This window comes from Megascapheus bottae, chromosome 20 (genome assembly GCF_031878675.1).
Source record: "Megascapheus bottae isolate mThoBot1 chromosome 20, mThoBot2.hap1, whole genome shotgun sequence".
Classification (NCBI taxonomy): domain Eukaryota; kingdom Metazoa; phylum Chordata; class Mammalia; order Rodentia; family Geomyidae; genus Megascapheus; species Megascapheus bottae.
The window spans coordinates 32,673,053-32,695,077 of NC_143528.1; the positions used below are offsets into that span (position 1 = coordinate 32,673,053).

At 37.3% G+C, this 22,025-nt stretch overlaps 1 protein-coding gene and 1 long non-coding RNA gene across 10 annotated transcripts in view; one reads left to right on the top strand and one right to left on the bottom strand.

Annotated features, from left to right (window-relative positions):
• Marchf1 (membrane associated ring-CH-type finger 1) overlaps window positions 1-22,025 on the top strand; it is a 698,633-nt gene that overhangs the window by 646,080 nt on the left and 30,528 nt on the right. For all 8 annotated transcript variants that reach the window (XM_090354229.1, XM_090354230.1, XM_090354231.1 and 5 more), the window contains one exon: window positions 18,327-18,507. In XM_090354229.1, coding sequence (XP_090210355.1) covers window positions 18,327-18,507 — 181 coding nt within the window. The remainder of the gene's footprint in view (window positions 1-18,326; window positions 18,508-22,025) is intronic.
• On the bottom strand, window positions 1,147-12,825 carry LOC150049360 (uncharacterized). 2 transcript variants are annotated; one of them, XR_016538993.1, is made up of 4 exons: window positions 12,747-12,825; window positions 11,729-11,822; window positions 1,308-1,512; window positions 1,147-1,221 (listed from the first exon to the last, which is right to left on the bottom strand). It is a non-coding gene; the product is annotated as an uncharacterized LOC150049360 (long non-coding RNA). The 2 variants fall into 2 exon arrangements; XR_016538994.1 differs by lacking the exon at window positions 12,747-12,825 and adding an exon at window positions 12,503-12,537.

The following is a 22,025-nucleotide window of genomic DNA, read 5'->3' on the forward strand; positions in this document are numbered from 1 at the left end:
CAGCTTGTTGGATGTCTTAGGTTCTTGCTACCTTTTTGCTCAGGCTGGCCTCAATCCTCAGTCCTCCAGCTGTCTGCCTCCTGAGTAGCTGGAATTACTGATTTGGACAACCATGTCTGGCACATAGTAGCCTAAATTTTCATTGCTTTTAGTGATTAATGGTGTCCGACTTGATCTCTAACATATCCAAAACATCTGAAGTAAAATACAACATACAGAACATGCTCAACACATGGTTTTCAAATGACTAAATGGAAGGAAAATTAATTTTTCATAAAGGTTGATAATTATTAGGTGAAATATTAGCTCTGAATGCTGGACTCCTCATTTGCTCAGGTTCTAGTTCTAATGATTATCAACGTTGACTTCAGGACTTGTGAACATGGAGAGTCCCAGTCACTTCTAACCTGCTGATTCAGTGGCTGGAGCAATGAAATGTGTATTTCTTAAATGTTCTTAATGATCTAATTCATCTAGGGCAGGGACCACCTCTTGAAAAATACAGTTTTATATTATAAATTCTCCTCCTTTGAAGTGGGAAGATAAAAGAGAAGGAAGAACTAAAAGATTGAGTTTGGGAAACTAAATGCTCATAGTTTTCTGTCATGTTCCCTGGAATGCTGACAGGAGCAGAACTAAGATAACTTCATTGGGTTATGCCAGGGCAGTGTGTGTGCTACAACTAAAGCCATGAGCGGACCAAGTGTTTTCCAGGAACTCAGCCAGAAGGGTTGGGCAGGTTGCTTCCATTCAAAACCACTTCCTCAACCCATCTTGGAATCCATAAATTTTTTCCACCTTGGAATCCATAAATTTCCTGATATCTCAGATTTCAATTCTTGTTCCTCCTATGCTGAATGTGTTCCATCTCTAATAAAGTCCTGTGGTGTCACTTTCTAGAAATTGCTTCTGGTCTCTGCCTATTTTCTCATGCCTGTTGTCCAGTTCTGGTTCTTCTCTACACTTCCTATCTCTGCCCATATCCACCTTATTCACTTTCTACCTGTTTTAGGCAGATTTCTCTATGAGGCTAAAATGGACAAAACCAACTCAATGAAGCTTAAGCAAGAAGTGGACTTTTAACTACTGGAATGATGAAGCCAGATGGTTTCAGACTCTAAAAAACATCCAACAACATGATTCAATGATTTTTATTCTCTCTCTCCTCTCTGTTCAGCTCTCCTGCTTTTGCCATTTTCTCTGACTGCAGACCTGTTTCCTCTGTAGAAGAGGGAGGATGTAGTGTTAGCAGAGGTCACTGCAGGTTTACATTTACTGACAGTGGCCTAAACTCTTCAAGTGCTTACCCATAAAATGCCAGGGAAGGGATATAATTAGCCTGCCCCAGGTCACAGTCAGCTGTGTGCCAATCATTCATTCACCAAGGGTCAGGGCATCAAGTTTGGGTGAAGTCCTTGCATAAGAAGCATGTATTTCAATCACAGCTATCAGCAACCCTTTCAAAGTCTTGTAAATTGGAGAAAGGACATCTGACAGTCAAAAGAGCAATACCTGTATCAGAAGAAGTGAAAATCCACACTCAATTTCAAAAACTTTAATACTCCAGATGTAAAATTTACCATTCATAATTTTATATACATAAGAGGTTAAAATAATGCTAATTTGGATAGACTAGGTTAAACACACTGTATCATTACATTATTTTAGAGGAAGTATAAAAAGAATTATAAGCTGGTATGGGGGTAGAGAACAGTAGTATTCAACTATCCTGCCATTACTTACAACTCTTCTTCCTCCTAAATGTTTTTCTTTTCCCCTCCAGATGCCCAGGCTCAGCCGTGTTTCAGTATTCTCAATTTTGTCCTATTGTCTGAAGCTTTTCTGGGCCGTTGTGATCCACTGCGCTCTTTTCCTTCTTAGAATTCCTATATAATTCATAATCAGTCTGTCACATATCTTCTTTGCAGTTATTCTCTAGTTTCGTTCTCTTTTCCCTGCAGTGTTATTCTTTGAAGATAGGTAAAAACTGAACTGCTTCTTACTTGCTTTGTTTTATATCCAGAACAATAGCCTACAATATTCTCTTGCATAGCTCAAATATAACTTTTTAAATGGCTTTTATAATCAATGAATGAAAGGAGAGGAAAGTCCATGAGACTGTTAGCTCCTATTAACTACTAAAAATCAGAATTAGAGCTGTAGGTCCATTGGTAGAATGCTAGCCTTGAGAATAAAAGCTCAAAGACAATGGCCAGGCCCTGAGTTCAAGCCCTAAAAGTGGCATTTTTTTAAAGAGGCAGAGCCCAAAGATAAGTGATAATTCCTGGTACTATTTTAGCTCAAACTTGACCCGATGAACAATTTAAGAGTATTCTCTAATATTATGTCGTAGGTTTTATATATCACATATGCTCTCATTTTTATTAAGAAATATTTTTGTTCTCTCCTAAACCCTACCCATTCTCTCAAGTTGCCTGGTATCAATCGCTTGGTATTCATTTTTTAACATAGGAGTTAAGCCATTGGACCCTTTCCTACATATATAATACATTAGTTAAATTCTTTGTGTGTATCTGTATATGCATATTTCTACATGTTTATAATTAAGGTGTAAGCCTTTCTTTTTGATGACCTCACAGGCAAGCAGGTTGCTGCAGGAGTCAACATCCAGTGAAATCTGAATTTCATACATAATTCATAGAGCCTCTCACCAGCCATAGTTACAAGTTTGGACTTTCACTGGCAATAGAAACATTCCTGCAGTCTTTAAGTAAAGCAGTGGGTCTTGGTTTGGGGTTTTAGACAGTCATGCAGGCTGTTGTCAGAAAATCATATTGGTAGGATGACATCGAAAGCCAAGTCACAACCAATTAGAGAGCCAAAGCTGTATCACAGGAAAGAGCAGAGTAGAAATGGAGGAAAAATAAAGAGATAGATGGGGATTTTTTAAATATCTTGAAATCAAGTAAAGCAAGACTTGATGATCATTTATACACATGGGTCTTTTTTGCTCTCAAGTTTTTAATTTAAAATATTAGGTCGAAAATGGGGACAAAAACATGACAAGGTATATCAAGGTGTGAGAAGTAATGCACCTACTACCTGACAAATGTAAGTGTAACCCCTTTATACATTACAACAACAATAAAAAAAACAGTTAAAAATTAGGTTGAGTATAGTACCTACCTTAACTATTGAAAGAAAACTCTGCTAGAGAGAAATAACTAAGCAGGAAAGATAACTTCAGTTTTGGATATAGTGGCCCACAGAAAATATTCTGAGACAAATTTCCAGGAAGTGGCATGAATAAAAGTTTAAAGTTCCAAAGAGACTTTTTTGTCATTGGATGAAGTACAGAGGTTCACAAGTATTCTAGTGATAATTGTTATGTTCTCCTATGGGGGGAAAAAACCTTTTAACTAAGATGATGAAGGAATGGTAACCCCTGTAAAATAGCATTAGTTCAATAAGAAGTTTCATACATGGAGAGACAGATGAACTGCAGAGCTTCCCTTTTGTTTTGCATTTAATTTAGATGATCCATAAGCTCAGAGAGAACATTTGAAGATACATAAAATAGAAGGATGGCTTTATTGTCTCCACCAAAAAAGGTAGAAAAATATGGAATACTAGGTGGAAGAATTAGTCACGTCTAGGAAATAGCAATGTCTTACTTTGCAGTAAGAGTGAAAGAGAAAATGATTGATATCGGTACATTCAGATTTATAGATTTTTAAATTGTTAGGCAAACCTCTGAGAGTAAGGAAGTTGCATATCTTGCATATTTTTGCTAAGTCTAGCAATGGTAAATGTAGGAAGGTACATAAGCATTGTTGAAAGCTTGTGCAAGTTCCTAAGTATACCTAAGAAGGTCATAGACAGTAAGAAATATAACTTACCTCCACTGGATTGCATCAGCCACAGACAAAGAGGGGGCCGTTAAACATGACCTCAAATGTGTGGTGGCATTGTAGAATATCTACATTATTTACCAGCTTGGCTCTTATAAATTGGCAACATGAAAGTGGAGGAGAACATGAAGTATCGATAAGATTCTTTAGAGTCAACGAGCATTTCAGTAAGTGATTTCCCAATGCACTCATTCCATTGTCAGCCACTGGGAAGCTGTACGTCCGCTCACCATGGCAATTGCCTTGCTGTCTGCTCATCGAAGACCTACAGAACACTAGCCTATGTTAGCACCTGTCACTTTCTTGGATGTATTTTTTTTTACTGGAACACCTTTTATGTTTTTCTTTCTGAGTTTCTAATGGTGAGAATGTCCTATTAGACTACTTCCTTTTATTACCTACCTGTGGACTCTAGCTTTATAATCACAGAGTGATGGCTTTTGTCCCACTTTTGTTGCTTGTTTCTATTAGTCTTTCTAGTTGCATTTTGATAGAAAACTGAGATTGATGTTTTGTTGTCAAAATGCATCCTATGGCTAATGGATGAGCTGTCAAGCACTTAATGTTCACATGAGATGTTACCCTAAGTGATGAAAACAGGACGTTCTTCTTTTTTTTTTTTTTTTGATGGTCCTGGGGCTTGAACTTAGGGCCTGAGCACTGTGCTTGGACTTCTTCCTCAAAGCTAGCAATCTCCCACTTGAACTTCAGCACCACTTCTGGCTTTTTCTATCTATGGTACCAAGGAATAGAGCCTAGGTCTTCGTGCATGCTAGGCAAGCACTCCACTGCTAGGTCAAACTCTCAGCTGGATGTTCTTATTTCTAAGAGGCAACAGACACTAGACACAGCTCACAAGTTTACTTTTTCTGTGTGCTTTGGTGTTTGATTTGTTGAGTCTTGTAGAAATTAATACAACCTTTGTCCTGGCCATTTAAATGACAACTGTGTTGGTAGGGAATATAGATAGGAACATGGCTGGTAACATGCCAGGGACAAAGTGCTTGGCAGATTATTCAACATAATCAGATACCTTCTGACTCTGGTTAAATGGCCTGCTCATCACTTAGGCAAACATAAAATGGGATAAATGAGATGTCCATTGCATATGAATGCATTCCAGACATCTTCCTAGCAGGATACAGTGTTTTAGAACTAATTTTCTTCGTTGAAGTCTTCCATAAAAACTCTGATACACAGCATGCTTCTTTATTTTACGCAATAAGGCTCTTTTCCCAAGAAGCAATGCATTCATAATACCACATTGTAATATGTTTGTGGTTATTATGCAATCTATGAGCATTTATCTCAGTAGTTTTTATTTTGAATGAACAAAACAGTGATGATGTACACATAGAACTCATGAAAAATAACTCAAAATTATTGTAGAATTATATATTTTAAAAACATGCATTATTCTTAGTAGGGTTTCCCCCCCTCGCTTTTTCCAGTTTGAGAGATATAATCCTTCTAGGAATAGAGTGTCAGTGTCATCAATAATACTGATTACCTTAACTGGTAAATTATTCTATATGACTAAAACCAAATGGATTGAGTAATTACCTGCTAATTTGGCTAAGCAGTTTACTACAGTTTTTGGAAATACAATGAACACTGTAACAAACTAAGGATTTATTATCATAAAACTATACTGGTAAACGTTTTATCCCTTAATAATTTCTACATTTAATACCTATGCAATCATACCAAAGGGCAAAACACAATAAAATATTAGATATTTATTTAAGCCGGACACTGGTGTCTCACACCTATAATCCTAGCCCAGAAGGCTGAGATCTAAGGATCAAGGTTTGAAGCCAGCCCAAACAGGAAATTCCATGAAACTCTTATCTAATAAACTACCAGAAAAGCCAAAAGTAGCCCTGTGGCTCAAGTGATAGAGCACTAGCCTTTAGCAAAAGAAGCTCAGGACCTAGGACCCCAAGTTCAAGTCCCAGGAACTGTACAAAAGTATTTAAATGGTTTGTCTCCTTCTTGGTGTAGAACAACATGCATTGAAGTAGGTAACTTCCTTTAATGATCTTATATCACTTTAGCAATATGAAATTTCTCCTCCCTGAGTAAAAAGTGATAAAACACAAGCCACCCTATTTGTCTCACATAAATTCATTTCACTAATATTTTATATATTACCTTTATATCCCCTGTATATTTATGGAAACAGAAAATGACAGAAAAAAATGTAAGCTGATAGATATCCCTTGCAAATAATATTATATTATTTTTCCTGATAATATTATATTATTTATTTGTAAAATCAAATAGATAGACAGGTAGATACAAATACACTCCCCCCAGCCATTTCCCCATTGATTGAAGGCTATCTAGGCTGTTTCTATAAATAAGCTATAATGCAGCACTGAATGTGGTTGTACAGGTAACTTTACCTGTTCTATAATCTTCCAGATAAATGCCCAAGACAGGTATCACAAATTTATGTTTAGTTTTATATCTATTTCTAGCTTTAGGGTTTTTTTTTGAGAAAGCTCCAATCTGCTTTCCACAGTGATTCTTCAAGTTTACATGCCCACCAAATCCAACCCAATAACATCTCTAAGAAAGTCTGTAGCCTCTTCTGTTTTTCAGAATATCTGTCTTCATATACTGTAACTAAGTTGAGAATTAAATCATGAGCCCTTGGTTATTTCATCTTGTTATAATTATTCACCTTGTTATCTGATATATTTTAGATGTGCTTAATTGGTTATTTGAAATTGGATAGGGAAGGGGGAAATCAAGGTAAGTGGGAGGAGGGTGGGAGGGAAATGGGGACCATGTCATGAGAAAGGGTATCAATGTTTGTGAAGTTATGCACCTTCTATCTGGTGAATATAATGTAACCCTTCTATTAATCACAATAAAAAATTATTTAATAAAAAAAGAATTAAATCATGAGAACTCAGGTTTTCAGGTGTTAACTGTGGAGACAGACAATGCTCAGAGGCCCTGAACATAGACTAATCTTGAACATCTGTCCCAGGGAGCTTTAATTAAAACCAAAGTCAGCTTGAGTCCCATTCTGCCACAGCTCTCCCCCCTCCTTTGCCAGGGAAATGCCTCCATTCTACAGACTTGACTTTCACACATTTCTCTTTATTTTCCCCCTTCTCACATTGTTAGGCAAGCACTCTACCATTAGGCCAAACTCCTGGCCCCCTTGTCACATTGTTACAAGAGCTTTGCTCACTCTATCATTGACCTTGACTCTTACAATATGTTCTTTTTGTATCTAGTCTTCCTTCACTAATATGTCCTTCTTTTCCTAGGCAAAGACTTTATATATTTACTTATTTCCATAATAACAAAACATGAAGACTATCCTCTTAATGAGGTTTAAGTATAACTTATTGTATTTATTGTTAACTAGGGTTGCACTACTGTACAACAGATCTCTAGAACTGAATAATTTTGTATGACTGAAAGTTATACCAACCAGAAAGCACTTATCTCCTACCACCCAGCCCTTTGAAGATCCTAGTGTATTCTCTGATTCTATGTATCTTCAACTATGCATCATGTAAGGGACGTAGCATAATATTTTTCCTTATGATATTGGTTTATTTATCTTAGCATTAGTTCCTCAAGATTTATCTAAAAGTATATTAACTCTGTTGTGAAAGATTTCTATTTTCTTTTTTTATTATTTTGGGGCTCAAACTCAGGCCTGGACACACTTTCCCTGAGCTTTTGTGCAAGACTGGCATTCTATCACTTGATCCACAGCCCCACTTCCAGTTTGCTGGTGATTAATTGGAGATAAGAGCCTCATGGACTTGCTTGCTTAGGCTGACTTTAAACTTCAGTCCTCAGATCTCAGCTGCCTGAGCAGCTGGGATTACAGACGTGAGCCATCAACACTCTGCAAGTTTTCTCCTTAAGGTTGAATGCTAATCCACTATACATGCATTCTTCATTTTCTTAATTTGCAAGTACACACGGTCCTTCCTTCATCTTGACTATTGTGAGGAATTGTACAATGAACATGGGAATTCAAATATCTGTTCTACTTCCAAATATTTTAGATAGTGACTCAGAATTAAGACTACAGGGAATTCGGTTTTCAACATCTCTTGCACCTTTTCACATTCCTAACAGCCTCTAATGCTTCCAGTTCTTTCCACCTTCAGGAGGACTTGTTGTCTCTTTTTGGTAAAAAGCCATTCCAATAGTTCTGAGGAAATATAGAACTGTGGTTTGGATATGCACTTTTCTGGTGACTCATGTTGAGCAACCCCTGCTCCCCCCCAACATACGTGTTTGCATGAGTTCTTTGGAGAAATATTTACCAAAGGCCATCTTAAAGATATGATACTTACTGGAATTCTTCAATATTCCCCCTGACATTTAAAGCTCTTGTGTCCCTGTGTTTGTGTGGGTAGATGTTGAAACCAAGTAAAGGCATTGCAAAGATTGTATCATCTTACCTTAATTTTTGGCTTTGTCTCACTATACTTTTAACCCAAAGTTTCTTTTTATCTTGGCCATATATTGATGATGAGTAAGCTGACCACTCCTACTTCTGTGATTTCACTGAGAGTGATCCTCTGGTGCCTCAGAGTATCCTACCAACATCCATCACCATTTGTTAAAACTATTCTTCAATTCCTAAATCACCTCTTCCACTAGGTTTCAGCTCCTTTCCTTTGTCCCACTCACAATCTTATAAAACCTTTCTTATGCTCACATATAAAAACATCTGATATGGACCCCATCCACTCCAACTTGCATTGGAATGACACGTGTAACTGTTCAGCATAGACTGTCAGAGTATAATTTCCCTAAATGTCAGACATTGAAATTTGAGAATCTTTGTATTTATCACAGCATCTTTGTAAAATCTGTAGATATCATATAGTCAACAAGTTATTTATAGAGAAAATGAATGAACAAAGAGTGCAATCATCACTCAGTGTTCAGAACTGCTTTAAGACACCAACATTTTGCTAACACACTCACTTGCTGGTGTCAAAGTATTAACCTGTGGAGGAAAATGTCTAAGCAAAAGCATTCTCAGCTATCTATAAATAAAATGCTTGCTTTGACAATTATCCACGGCAGTGTGAGACTTCCTTTGATGTAGTGCTTGGCAGGTGAGATTAATGCATGGACGAAATTGAAAAGAAGTCATGGTTGAAGATGAGCTTAGTTGCTTTTGGACACCTAGTAATAACAAAGAGAGAAGAATCACAAAATCAGTGTGAATTAAGACCTCCTTTCACATGCAGAAAAAAAGATAGACTAAAAACTTGCAATTGGGTGATTTATCTAAGAGCTCTATTGTTATTGATGTACAAAAGCTTTATTCTGTAACTAATCATATTTTTTTCATTATGTCTGCATAGAAAATCCAAATGAGTTTGTATTATCTGTCCTTTTGTTTTCCCTGTTCATCTCACTGCATTCACATAATAAAATCATATTCTAGTTATGAGATTATCCACTTAGAAATATCTCTACTTAATTTTTCAGTCTTATTAACAAACACACAAAGAGATGCTTACAATAAATGAAAAGGTAGAGAAAATCTTGACCTTGGAATAATTCTTAATATTAATTATCCATTTGCTTATAACTTAGGATCTGGGATCTGGGAATGTGGAGAATACTGGAGAAGCCTAACATAGCCCCAGATGTGCCTTCATGTTATAGCGCTTCTCCAGCATGAACAAAGCCATATTAATAAAGAAGACAAAAAAAAGCTGGTGCTCTGTGCTTAACAACACAGTATAGTTCCGCTTAATGGAAAAATGTCCAAAAAGATACAACACAGCTTTTGATCTGTCCTTGGAAGACTTGCACAGGTGTTGCTAAGCTGAAAAGTAACACCAGGTGTTGCTTCCTATGCTAACACAGGAGACTGAGTACAAGTGGGATCTGATGTGCCCCATAAGCTGGGTGTAGTGGAGCCCCCCTCAAATACTGGCACTAGAGACTCAGGCAGAAAGATCAAAATGTCCAGATCAACTAGGACTAATGAGAACCTTTGTCTCTAAAAGAAAAGGAGAAAGACAGGCAAGCAGGCAGAAATAGAGGGAGGAAGGGAGGGAGGGAGGGAGGGAGGGAGGGAGGGAGGGTAGAGAGGGAGGGCAAGAGAAAGGAAGGAAGGAAGGAAGGAAGGAAGGAAGGAACGAACGAACGAAGGAAGGAAGGAAGGAACGAACGAAGGAAGGAAGGAAGGAACGAAGGAAGGAAGGAAGGAAGGAACGAAGGAAGGAAGGAAGGAAGGAACGAAGGAAGGAAGGAAGGAAGGAAGGAAGGAAGGAAGGAAGGAAGGAATTTCTCAAGGAGGTTTAACCCACTATGAGAATGGATTATCAGGTTGAATGACAATAGAGCAATCTGAAAATTTTTCAGTCCAATCAGGTTTAAACTCCTAATACCAATGGTGTCAAACCATCTTCAGAGAAGATGAAAGACTCAAGAGAAGCAATGGCAATGGAATCTGTCCGATCCCTTGCAGAACTCAGTGTCTGTGAGTGCAAATGAATCTTGGCCTCCTCTGCTTCCATTGTTGGCACAGCAAGGTGATCATTATCTTCTGCATTGCATTTCATCTGTGGGATATCTGGTGGGAAGAAAAAGCTGCTGATGAGTTGAGGTTTTGGATTTGCTCCAGGAGTAGAGTTGGGAGCCAAGAACATGGCTATGTCATTGTCTTTGTTGTTCATTCCCCACAGCTCTGTGCAGATGGTCTGAGAGTCTGACCAAGTCAGTGGTGACAAATTAGGGTAGGAAATTACACTCGGGGAGTCATGCTATGCAGAAGCTTCTTTGCACCTGAAAGTATTCCCTTGAGAAAATGAAACACAGTTCTTAAACAATCACTTATGTATGAAGAGCTGTCATTCATCTGTAGAAGTGAGAAAATTCTCACTTCTCAACACCAAGAAACCAAATTTAGGATTGCAAAAATTGTATTTATTTTCTATAAGATAATGTACTCTTATAATGTCATAATTTTAGTTGTATTTCACATTTTCAAGGTATCTTAACTCTCATGCTTAATGTTATCTTAGAATAGTTATTTTCATCTTTATGAAGGGAATGTTTTGGCTTTTATTCCAGAAGTGTATGTTGAATCCATGTGAGTAAGAAGGCTGGAGGCAGCTGTTAGCAAAAATGAGATTAACTACTGTCCATCTCCTTCTCTGTTTATTAAGAGGCACTTCCCTTTTTATAAAACTGCAAATCACTTTGTTTGACTTCCTCTATGGCTCAGATAGAGGATAAAACTGGCACACCTCAGTTTAGTTCCTCAAAAACAAATTAAAGTGTATGTGCGTGTGTGTGTGTGTGTGTGTGTGTGTGTGTGCCACTTTCACTCTAAGTGAGATTTCCAACACATAGATAAAACACTGGTCATTGGTGATAACAGCTGAGAATTTCTAAATTATGCTCCATGCTCTGTACATGTGTCCAAGAAAATCCAGTCCAGTAGAGTTCAGTGGTTAGTCATCTTTTACTCTTACCACTTACATTAATCTTAATATCAATGCAAATCACATAAAAATTCTTCCCCACAATTAATAAACATGAATGTATTCAGCTCAGGACAATAAAGATATAAGAATATCTCCTAGATGAAATAATTTATGAAGAATAAAGACTCAACCTGGCTGGTCTAGGCTTTCAGAGCAAAGATATCTCAAGAAGTGAGCATGGCAAAGAAGGAATAGGTAGCTGATCTTTCATTAATAATGTGAGTTGAAAATTTATATAAATCTTAAATTTAATTGAATCGTGTCACTTGTATCCCAAATGAAGACGCTTTCAGAAGGACTTAGTCAGCAAGGCAAAGGTATTTGGAAAAATGAAGAACAAAAAGAGGTCCTTACCTTGACTTTAAATATAATGTGGGTATAATAGAAGAATAATCTTCATAGTAAGGAAATATTGCTAGTTCTTTCATCATAGCCCTTTGAGGTGAATCTTGACAGAATGATAAAGTATAAGCACAGAAATTAAGTGGCTTAAATAAAAGCATATAGTACTTTGCGTTTACACTCTTATTTTGTTGATCATTTTATAGTAACAGTGATTGTTTTGTTTGGATAGCGTAACCTTTGTGATATTCTCTAAGATATCTAATGTGACTCATCTCATGGCCACAGATTTTGGATCTAAGAAAAACGACTCTTAAAAGTCATCTAGGCCACCTATCCTTAGAAGACACTGAATTCAGTTTCAGATTTGCCCTCTACAAGCCCCCAAAGTGCTGCTTCATCTAGCATTCTGTGAGGTGTGGGCTTCCAGGAGTTTCGAATGTCTCAATAGCTGCCTCATCTGTACAGAGTCAGAACTTTGACCTGGAGTTTAGGAACATAGGATCTCACAAACCAATTACTGCAAACCATTAGGCCAGCAATGTAAATCAGCTGAATTAGTAGTAAACATAGTAATCCCACGACACCATAACTAGCCGTAATAGAATTAACAGTCAGTTCAAGCTGTATGTGCTTCAAATAATTAAATTAACTAAAGAAATACTTGATCATCTGCCATGGGCCAGGTGCTATACCCTTTCATCTCTTTAAATGGTCGTGACATCCTCAGAGGTATTTCTAATCTAATTTTAGAAAGGAATACACTGAGAATTTTTTCTAGTTTACCAGGATAAAGAGCAGAGAGTGAGTCAGGATCTGACCTCTTCCTAAAAGTTCTATAGAATGTTTGTTCCTGTCACAATGGGGGAGAAGGGGGAGTGGATAAGGATTAGAATAAAAAAGATATGAACACACTCCTGAGAAATAAGAGTGACTTCTCTGTACAGTCATCTCCCTACTTCCTGTCACTTTTACCATCAGTATGTCTCAAGCACTTGTCTCAGGTTCACCCTCTGCTCAGAACACTAACCACGAGATGGTTTCACATGCTTTGCTTGCATAGAGTCTAGGGCCCAGGCTCAGTGTCTCCAGGCTGTATTCTCTTGTGTATCAGAACCCTTCTTCCGGGTCTTTCCTGCTTCTCACCTAGTAATTGGGATGGTTAGAATGCACAGTAGAGTGACTTCCCACTACCACATCACAATGGCAGCAGTGTTTCCTGTACATTCATGCTGTCTAATCTCAACTGGAACCTCACGGCTGCTCCAGTTTTTATATTCATGCTTTTTGACTTTTTCACACATTCTCCAAGTGCCTTTTTCTAACTATTTACAGTCTCCGTAATACTTTAACCCTATGCCTCCTTCCCTCTACTTTAGCATGCATTTATTTCATCCATATCATACTTGATAGTTCATCCTATACCTCCTGTATTTCTCTGCCTTTCCCATGTTCTCATCACTATCATTTTTCCATTGACTTATTGCTCTTAGAGAAAATATGTCAATATGTATATGTATACTTCCAATTTTCTTTTTTCACATATTTTTATTGTAATTAATAGAAGGGACACATGATATTTGCCAGATAGAAGATGCATTTATTCATATAGATTGATACCCTTTCACATGTTTTGGTCCCCATTTCCCTCCTCCCACCCCCACCCCTCATCTTGTTTTCCCCCCTTCCCTAACCAATTTCAAATAACCAAATACAAATATATCCGATATATCAGGTAACAAAGTGAGATACTGTAACAATATGAGATAGCCAAGGGATAGCAAATGAGAGATAAGATAGTACATTAAGGACAACAATCATTCATTATATGGCTTTTATTTCTATATTCTAGAGGTCCTTTCATTTAGCGTCATACTATATGTCCTTATGTATCAAGGTTTTGCTCTATTGCAAATCTCTGCTAGGAGAGCCCAAGGTTTCTACTGATTATGACGAATGAGGGAAAACATTGAGCCTAAGTTCCTTTGAGTCTGGCTTACTTCACTTAATATGATTTTTTCTAAGTCTTTCCATTTCCTAACAAATGGGGCAATGTCATTCTTTCTGACAGCAGCATAGAATTCCATTGTGTACAAATACCACAACTTGTTGATCCACTCATCAACTGAGGGACATCTAGGTTGGTTCCATATCTTTGCTATGGTGAATAGTGCTGCAATGAACATTGTTGTGCTAGTGGATTTAGTATGTCCTTGTTTTCTGGATGATTGGGTAAATGCCAAGTAGTGGAATTGCTGGGTCAAAGGGGAGTTCTATGTTTAGCCTTTTGAGGCACTGCCACACTGCTTTCCATAGTGGTTGAACGAGTTTGCACTCCCACCAACAGTGTAGTAGTGATCCCTCCTGGCCACATCCACTCCAGCATCTGTTGTTATTAGTTTTCTTGATCCTGGCCATTCTAACTGGAGTGAGGTGGAATCTTAGCATTGTTTTGATTTGCATTTCTTTTATGACCAGAGATGTTGAGCATTTCTTCATGTGTCTATAGGCCATTTTTGTTTCTTCTTCAGAAAAGACTCTCTTTAAGTCTTTGGCCCATCTTTTAATGGGATGGTTGTTACTTTGGAGATTAGTTTTGGAGTGATTCAATTTTTTGTGCTGTGAGCTTTTGTACGGCAAAGGACATAGCTAGTAAATTAATTAGGAAACCCACAGCATGTGAGAAGATCTTCACCAACCATACAATGGACAAAGGCCTCATATCTAAAATGTATTTCCAATTTTCTAAAGATATTCCTCTACTGTGTGTCTTCTTCCATAATCTCTTGATCTCACAATGATCTTCCTTTAACAGCATTTGCTGAACATGTAGTGTGAACTATTAGATTCTAGCAATTTCACATCTATTTTTAAACAAGTTCATGGTTTTCATGCCCAAAACTAAATTGAATAAATATTAACAGAACTTTCTGGCTGGGCAGTGGTGACTCATGCCTGTAATTCCGGCTACTCAGGAGACTGAGATCTGAGGATCACAGTTTGAAGCCAGGCAGAAAAACTTCTGAGGCTCTGGTTGAAGTCATAAAGTGCTAGCCTAGATCAAAAAAGCTCAGAGGCAGTACCCATGAGTTGAAGTCCTCAATTATAATAATAATGATGACGATGATGATGATGATTTCTTTAGTAATATGCTATCTGTCTACCACTATTCTTTTTTATGAAAAGACAGATATAGAGACAGAATAGATTATATATCTTCATTCATTTATTTGACCACTAATTTTTCACTTTTGCTTAATAACCTTCAATATTTGGGTCTTTCCTCACATACTCCAAGAGCATTTTGCCTTAATGAATTGAGTTCCAGCTAGGAATGATTGCCAAGCTCTGAAGCATGTTGACTAGTTCTGAGTGACTAACACCCTCATGAACTATGTCATTAGTGTACGTGGAGATTATCCCGCTAGAGAAGGGTATGGAAGGAATGGTAAGAGGGAAGTGCGAAATAGCCTTACTAAGAGCTGGCCAAGAGAAGGGACCAGGTGGGCTCAGAGTCCCTTGTCTCCTCCTGAGTCACCATGATCGTCATGTTCTCACGACCTCAGTGATGGAAGTAGCTGGCAAGCCATGGCCCTGCCTCCTCCAGGTTCTTTCTCACCCTTCACAACCAATCTATCTCTGTCTGCATTTCTTTGCAAGAATTTCTTAAACAAGAATTAAGAAAATAGCGATGAAGGAAGTGAATAGATTGATATTTGATTTTTGACAAATGTTTACAAATCTGTGTTTTAAAAACATTCATTCTACCAAAGCGAAGAGTAGCAAGGGAAGCAACGGAGAGCCAGAAGAGTTATTTCAATATCAAAATGAAGTCTACTTTTCTTACTTTGGGGTGTGTAAGGGCTACAGCTCTTGAACCACACCCTCTAGTTCTTTTTATTTATTCTTAGATATAGTACAAACCTTTTCCTATGCTTCCAAACCATGATTCTCCAAACTCAGACTCAGGAGTAGCTGGGGTTGCATGGATGAGTTACCATTTTCTTAAATCACAGCATATGTTGATTAGATTGTAGTCAAGATATAGTAGAGTATTAGCCTTGAGCAAAATTGCTCAGGGACGACACCCAGACCTTGACTTCAAGCCCCCATCCCAGTGTACAAATGAATGAATAAAGAAATGAATGGATGAAGAAAAATGGCAATGAAAATGAACCAAATGTTGATTTTTTTCCCTGTTGGAAATAACTTTAATTTTTATGAGGAAAGTGGTAGTACTGTTTGTTCTTTCATGTCAGCATTTTATAGGATCATTTCTTAAAAGGACATTTTGAGACCCAGAAAGTTGGATTGTACTCAGCAAGCTGGTCAGTTTAGTTTGAACTCAATAATCAGCTCAGTTTTTGTTTAAAGCTACTTATAAATAAATTACTTTTACCATTTCCATAAAACATCAGAGTATCAGAATCCTCTGGCCTCTAGGAAAAAATTCTCAGATGGCGTTACCTCATAAAGTTCTTTTCCAAGTGAGGAATTTTGTCCAGAGAAATAGCAGGTTTAATGCAAGGCTGAGAGGGACTTTCATTCATATTATGATTATATTGCTTCTCTATATTATCTTTTCAGTTTTTGTTACTGGCAGATGTTGGATTTATTTGTAAATATGTTTTCAATATTATCAATAATAGTCATAATTATAATATGTTCATAATTATAATGTTCATAATTAGAACACAATATTCATAATAATATTCATGCACTGTCATCACCAAATACATTTTCAGGTAGGGGCTTGCAAACATTTTCTGAAAAGGAATCATAATGACATAATCAATACTTAAAGAAATAATCAGTACTTTGGACTTTGCAGCTAAATGGTCTCACAGCTACTACTTGATTCTGTTTCTATACTGCAAGCATAGATGTCAACAGTATATAAAATGATGAGGGATGCTAGGTTACAATAAAACTTTATTGATAAAAATTAATCAGTGGGGGCTGGGAATGTGGCTTAGTGGTAGTGTGCTTGCCTTGCATACATGAAGTCCTGGATTCAATTCTTCAGTACCACCTAAACAGAAAAAGCCAGAAATTGTGTTGCAGCTCAAGTAGTAAAGTTCTAGCCTTGAGCAAAAGAATCGCAGGGACAGTGCCTGAAAGGAGTACTAAGTAAAGAACTAAGAAGTTCAAGAGCTTAAGAAGCTGATCTTGTTCTTTACAATTCATGGATTTCAGCAGCTCCAAAAATAAATAATCCAGTCAGAATGTTTTTTAAACGTTGCATTCAACTCTCAATATTTCCAGTTAAATCAATTAGCAACTCCTAACTGCTGATTAAATCATTAGAAGTATTGCAAAGATGAGATTTTAATTCACTACCTGAAGTTATGAAAGGATTACATCATCACATAAGAAAATTAATTATCCTTAAAAATCTGAATATGAGAGCAATAAAGATTTCACGGATCATAATCTATGAAAGAGAATTCATAATAATTGAGAAACTAGTTGAACATTGAATTTATTGTCGAAGGTAGTAATTAACATTTCAAATGCAAGAATGTACTGAGCTGAAATTTCATGTCTGTAGTAATTTTTGTGAGTTTTCCACAATGATAACCATGGACAGCATATTGTGACATACTGGGTACACCTTGTGACATAGTAGGGATGCATCTTTTAGGAAAATATTTGTAATTATTTCTATTTTTATTTATGTCTTTCTTTTTGCTAGTCCTGGGCCTTGAACTCAGGGTTTGGGCACTGTCTTTCTACAATGTACACTATTGCTCTGTGGCTTGTGCTATGCCACTTGAGCCACAGAGTCACTTCGGGTTTTTCTGAATATGTGGTACCAAGAAATAGAACCTAGGGCTTCGTGCATGCTAGGTGCATTCTCTACCGCTAGGCTATGCTCCAGGCCCTGCAATTATTTTTAGTATGAGATGTTGGGTATTAACTTTTTTTTTCTTTTTGTACGCTACTCAGGACTTTGTGCTCTGACTCTGCTTTTTCACTCAAAGCTGGCGTTCTACTACTTGAACCACAGCTCCACTTTTAGCTCTTTGCTTGTTAATTGGAGATAAGAGTTTCTCAGACATGGCTGCCCCATCTGATTTCAGTCCACAATCCTCTGGTCTCAGCTTACCGAGGAAGTAGGGTTCCAGGTGTGAAACACTGGCACCTGGCTGGTAGAAAATCTTCAGAGTTCTTCTGTAGTAATAAGATATAAAATTTAATAAACTATACCCCATAATTCTATAAAACCACCTCAAAGATAAAATGTTATCCACAGACAGAATTCCTTCAAATAGTTCAGCCACATAACTTTTATATCAAACAACCACAGTGACTAAGCTGGGGAATCTAGCTCCATATTGCTCTTAGAATTCATGTCAGTGGAAGAATGAAATGACTGCATGTTTTGGAAGAGCCAGTGTCTAGTGCCTTGAAATCTAGCCCTAAGAGGTGAAAGTAAATTAATATTGATGGTACTTTCGGTGATAGCATGGGAGTGGGGGTGAAATGTCTGAGTGTTCTATGTCCTGATTGTTGTTTCTAGAGTCTGGTATCAGCCAACAGGGTACATGTCTATTGATGAGCATTGTTTTCCGCAACATCTCACACTGACAGCTGTGCCCTCTCCCAGGATCTGTCACTGCGAAGGGGATGAAGAGAGTCCCCTTATCACACCCTGCCGCTGCACGGGGACCCTGCGCTTTGTCCACCAGTCCTGCCTCCACCAGTGGATCAAGAGCTCAGACACGCGCTGCTGTGAGCTCTGCAAGTATGACTTCATCATGGAGACCAAGCTGAAGCCCCTGCGGAAGGTACAGTGCACGCTGAGCTGGGATGGGAGGCAGAGATCTTGCCCAGCAGGCTATCCAAAACCCAGTCCCTTCTGCAATAACATTCTTCTACTGGCCGAAGGCTGTCATCGCCACCACAAACTGCTGGGCTCCATGTGAAAGTATTGCACGTCTTTGCTGGCAATCCTACTATTCTGTTTTATAACCTAGGAACTCTGCTTTACACATCAGTCTCCCCACTTTGAAAAATGTGTGTGTGTGTGTGTGTGTGTGTAGGGAAAATGTAACTGTAATTTGATGCAATTGACTTGACCCTGTTACCAACATTAAGATCTGTAAGAATAATGTACATTCCCAAGAATGATAGATTCCATTAAATAGTACCAATTCATCTAATTCCTTGAAAGCCAAGTACTAGATGATAGAAACAAATGAGTTCTTGTTATTTTTTTACTATCTTTAAGTGGTTCTACAAAGGAGTTGGTATTTAACAAAAAGGTTTGTGGGTACACTATACCTTGATCATCACCTCTTTCAATATTCTCACAAATCCCTCCCCTCTGCACCTCTTCCCTAACTATTCTTAGTTTTGTTGGACACAAGTAGGATTCTGGACTGCACCTTCTCTGTCTTGTTCTCTTCATTAGTGTACCCCTTTCCTCTTGGCCCCACCCAATTTCTTTGGGTACCTGCTTCATGGGGTTTACTTTTGCTGAATTTTGAGTTTGCCTTTCTAAGAAATTACACTATTGAGCTCGCCCATGAATCTTCCACATTTTGTGTATACTTGCATAGGCCCCAATGTATTTACTTACAGGTTGATAAGCTAAATTTTGAATGATTTTCTTAGATGAGGTGTAGGCTCCTTTTACTTTTAATTTTATTTGAAGATTGGTTTGATGTTTAAGAAAAATATTTTCCTAGTGTGTATTGAACTGTAGGAGAGACATAAGTATATTTTTAATCCACAAAGCTTACCTTCAAATTCTTTATTCAATTTTTTTTCTAAAGTATGGCTGTAAGTTTCTGAGTCAAGTTTAAAGTTAGCATCTCAGTCACAGGATTAGTTATAGAGGATATAAGTAAGGACATTGAGGTTTATATAATTCACACTTGAGAGCTGGCCTCTGATTTTAGCATGTAACTTATTCAGCTTTTTGTCTGTCTGCAGACTTAGATATATATGGATGCCTCAATCTCCAAAGGAGAGTATGGAAACTGCAATTTAAATAATGAATCAGCCCAGAGCTGCTTTTTCTTTTAAATTGAATGCAAGCTAATGTGGATAGGGAGAACATTGCTGGAAGATAAATATGATGGGTTTCAGAATAAGCAGGATATAAAGTAAATACCAGTGTTCTAGTGGGCTGGTGGCTGACCACTGTAATTCTTCATTAATTCCAAAAATTATGGAGAGGGAGAACAATATTCCCAGCTTCTGTGGATATAAAAATCTGCAAGTGGTTTGTAGATGTCAAAAATTATGCACAGAGTACCTTTGAAGTGTGAGTTATCTTTTTTTTCTTTTTAACATAGAATGGCCTGAATGCCAAAAGGTGACACTCTGTTCCTCTAAGACCCAAAGCAATCGATTCCAGAAATAGAAATGAATGTTTATTCTTTGTTCTTTCTTGATCCACTAAGCAGATGCCCTGTGTTGTCTAGAGATGCTAAGTGGTGTTTTGTGTTCCCTCAGGGAATTACAAGTTGTTTTATTGCATCTGTGTTTCTTTGGGTTTCTCCCACCATCTTTCTAACCAAAGCTTTTATTTCAACTTTGTCAAACCTAGCATTTCAACTTGAGGGCTAAAATCTGGGTTGACAACATAATCAGACTCATTTTATATTACCTTTCTTTGCTACCATTTTTAATGGATAAACTAAATATGATTCTGGGACGGGAACTGAAAGTAAATCTGTTCTATCTGTAGCTTTTGAGGAGCTATCTTTTAAATACAACTTGAACCTTGTCTTAATATTCCATTACCAATAATTTACAACTCCACCAGGAATTTCTTCTCAACTGACCTATTTATAAACCAAATAGAAAGGAAGCAATTACATCAATCTTTTAAAATATTCATGATAATGAATATGTTGCTGTCATCTAATGGGTGCCTACTGACTGTTGATTAATGAGATATTCTAGTTTTTTTTAAAAAATACCAAATCTTTCTTTGATCATAAATATTGATGAAGGACCACATCTCAACATCCTTTATTTTTAATAACACTTTTGTCCATTCAGGAAGTGTTAGAATCCAACCTAGAGGCAATGTCTCAGCATCCCACAGATGTGTTTCATCTGAGCCACAGGCCTTACAACTTGAAGATTAGTTTCCAACATTTCAGTGTATGAATATTTCAAGCAAATTACACATGTCAAAATTTGCTTAGAAATCACAGTCTCTAGCCCTACTGGATTCATATGCCCTGTATGCCAACAACAAATGAAGCAAAAACGTAGCTGAGCCCTTCAACATAGAATTTACTTTCAAGTTCCTCTCATCTCTTCTCACTCATTTTCTGATTCTGAGTCCTCGGCCGTCTCTACTCACCTGACTTTGTATCTCTGTGGCCTGAAAGATGGATCTCATGTCCAATTCCTGTCATCCTAAACATAGGAGCATGCATTCTATTCCATATTCTAGAACTTATGGTACTTTACAACCGAGGAAGAAGAAGTTTTGCAGATTCTCAGTTTGTAAATTATGGATCACTGGAATGATACTGTAGAAGAAGGATCTGGAATGAGTTCAGATTATGTGTGGTAATATGAGCTATCCAGACACAGGTTTCATAGTTTTCAGTTGTTCTAGATGGTTTGTTTTGATGGCACTGGGATTCATCAACAGTTTTCTTTTGGTAGGTTTTAAGTGGTAATAAAAAATGCCAGGTATAGCATTTGATTGGAATATATTTGAAGTATATCCGATTAATTGCTCTCTGCTCAGTAATTCCATTAGTTTATAACATTCTAAAGACAAAGCCCATGAAACAATTAATTTAACTAATGAATCTGAATTTCTGCCATTACCCAATGGAGATTTTGTTTAAATGAAATGACTTTGTAAGTAGAAAGGGACAAATCTTCATAGTCTGAAGAAACTTGGGGCTTAATAGTCTTTAAAGATATTAGTAAAATCATACTGCACTAATTGATGTTACTATACCAAGAACTAGAATTAGCAAATTCATCAAGGTTTCCAGAAGAAAATCTTTAAGGGTAAAATAAAATCAAGATTTTATTCAAGGAAAACGCATTTTCATCATCTTTCAGTCAGTAGCTTAACCCCTTTAATGACATTCAGTAAAAGTCCGATGAACTTGCTGGGTTTTCCAGGGCCAGAGGTGATTGTTCAAACCCAGAAAATCAACAAGTCTCAAATAAATAAAGTACAGTGATGACGGAGTGAAACTTGGAAAAGTCTATAGTATGGGTTAGGAAGCATAAGCTGGCCAAATTCTAAGCTGTAAAGTTGAATGAGAATTTTGAATCCTTGCGAGTTTTGAATCTTCCTGAACAAGAGAAATTAGGT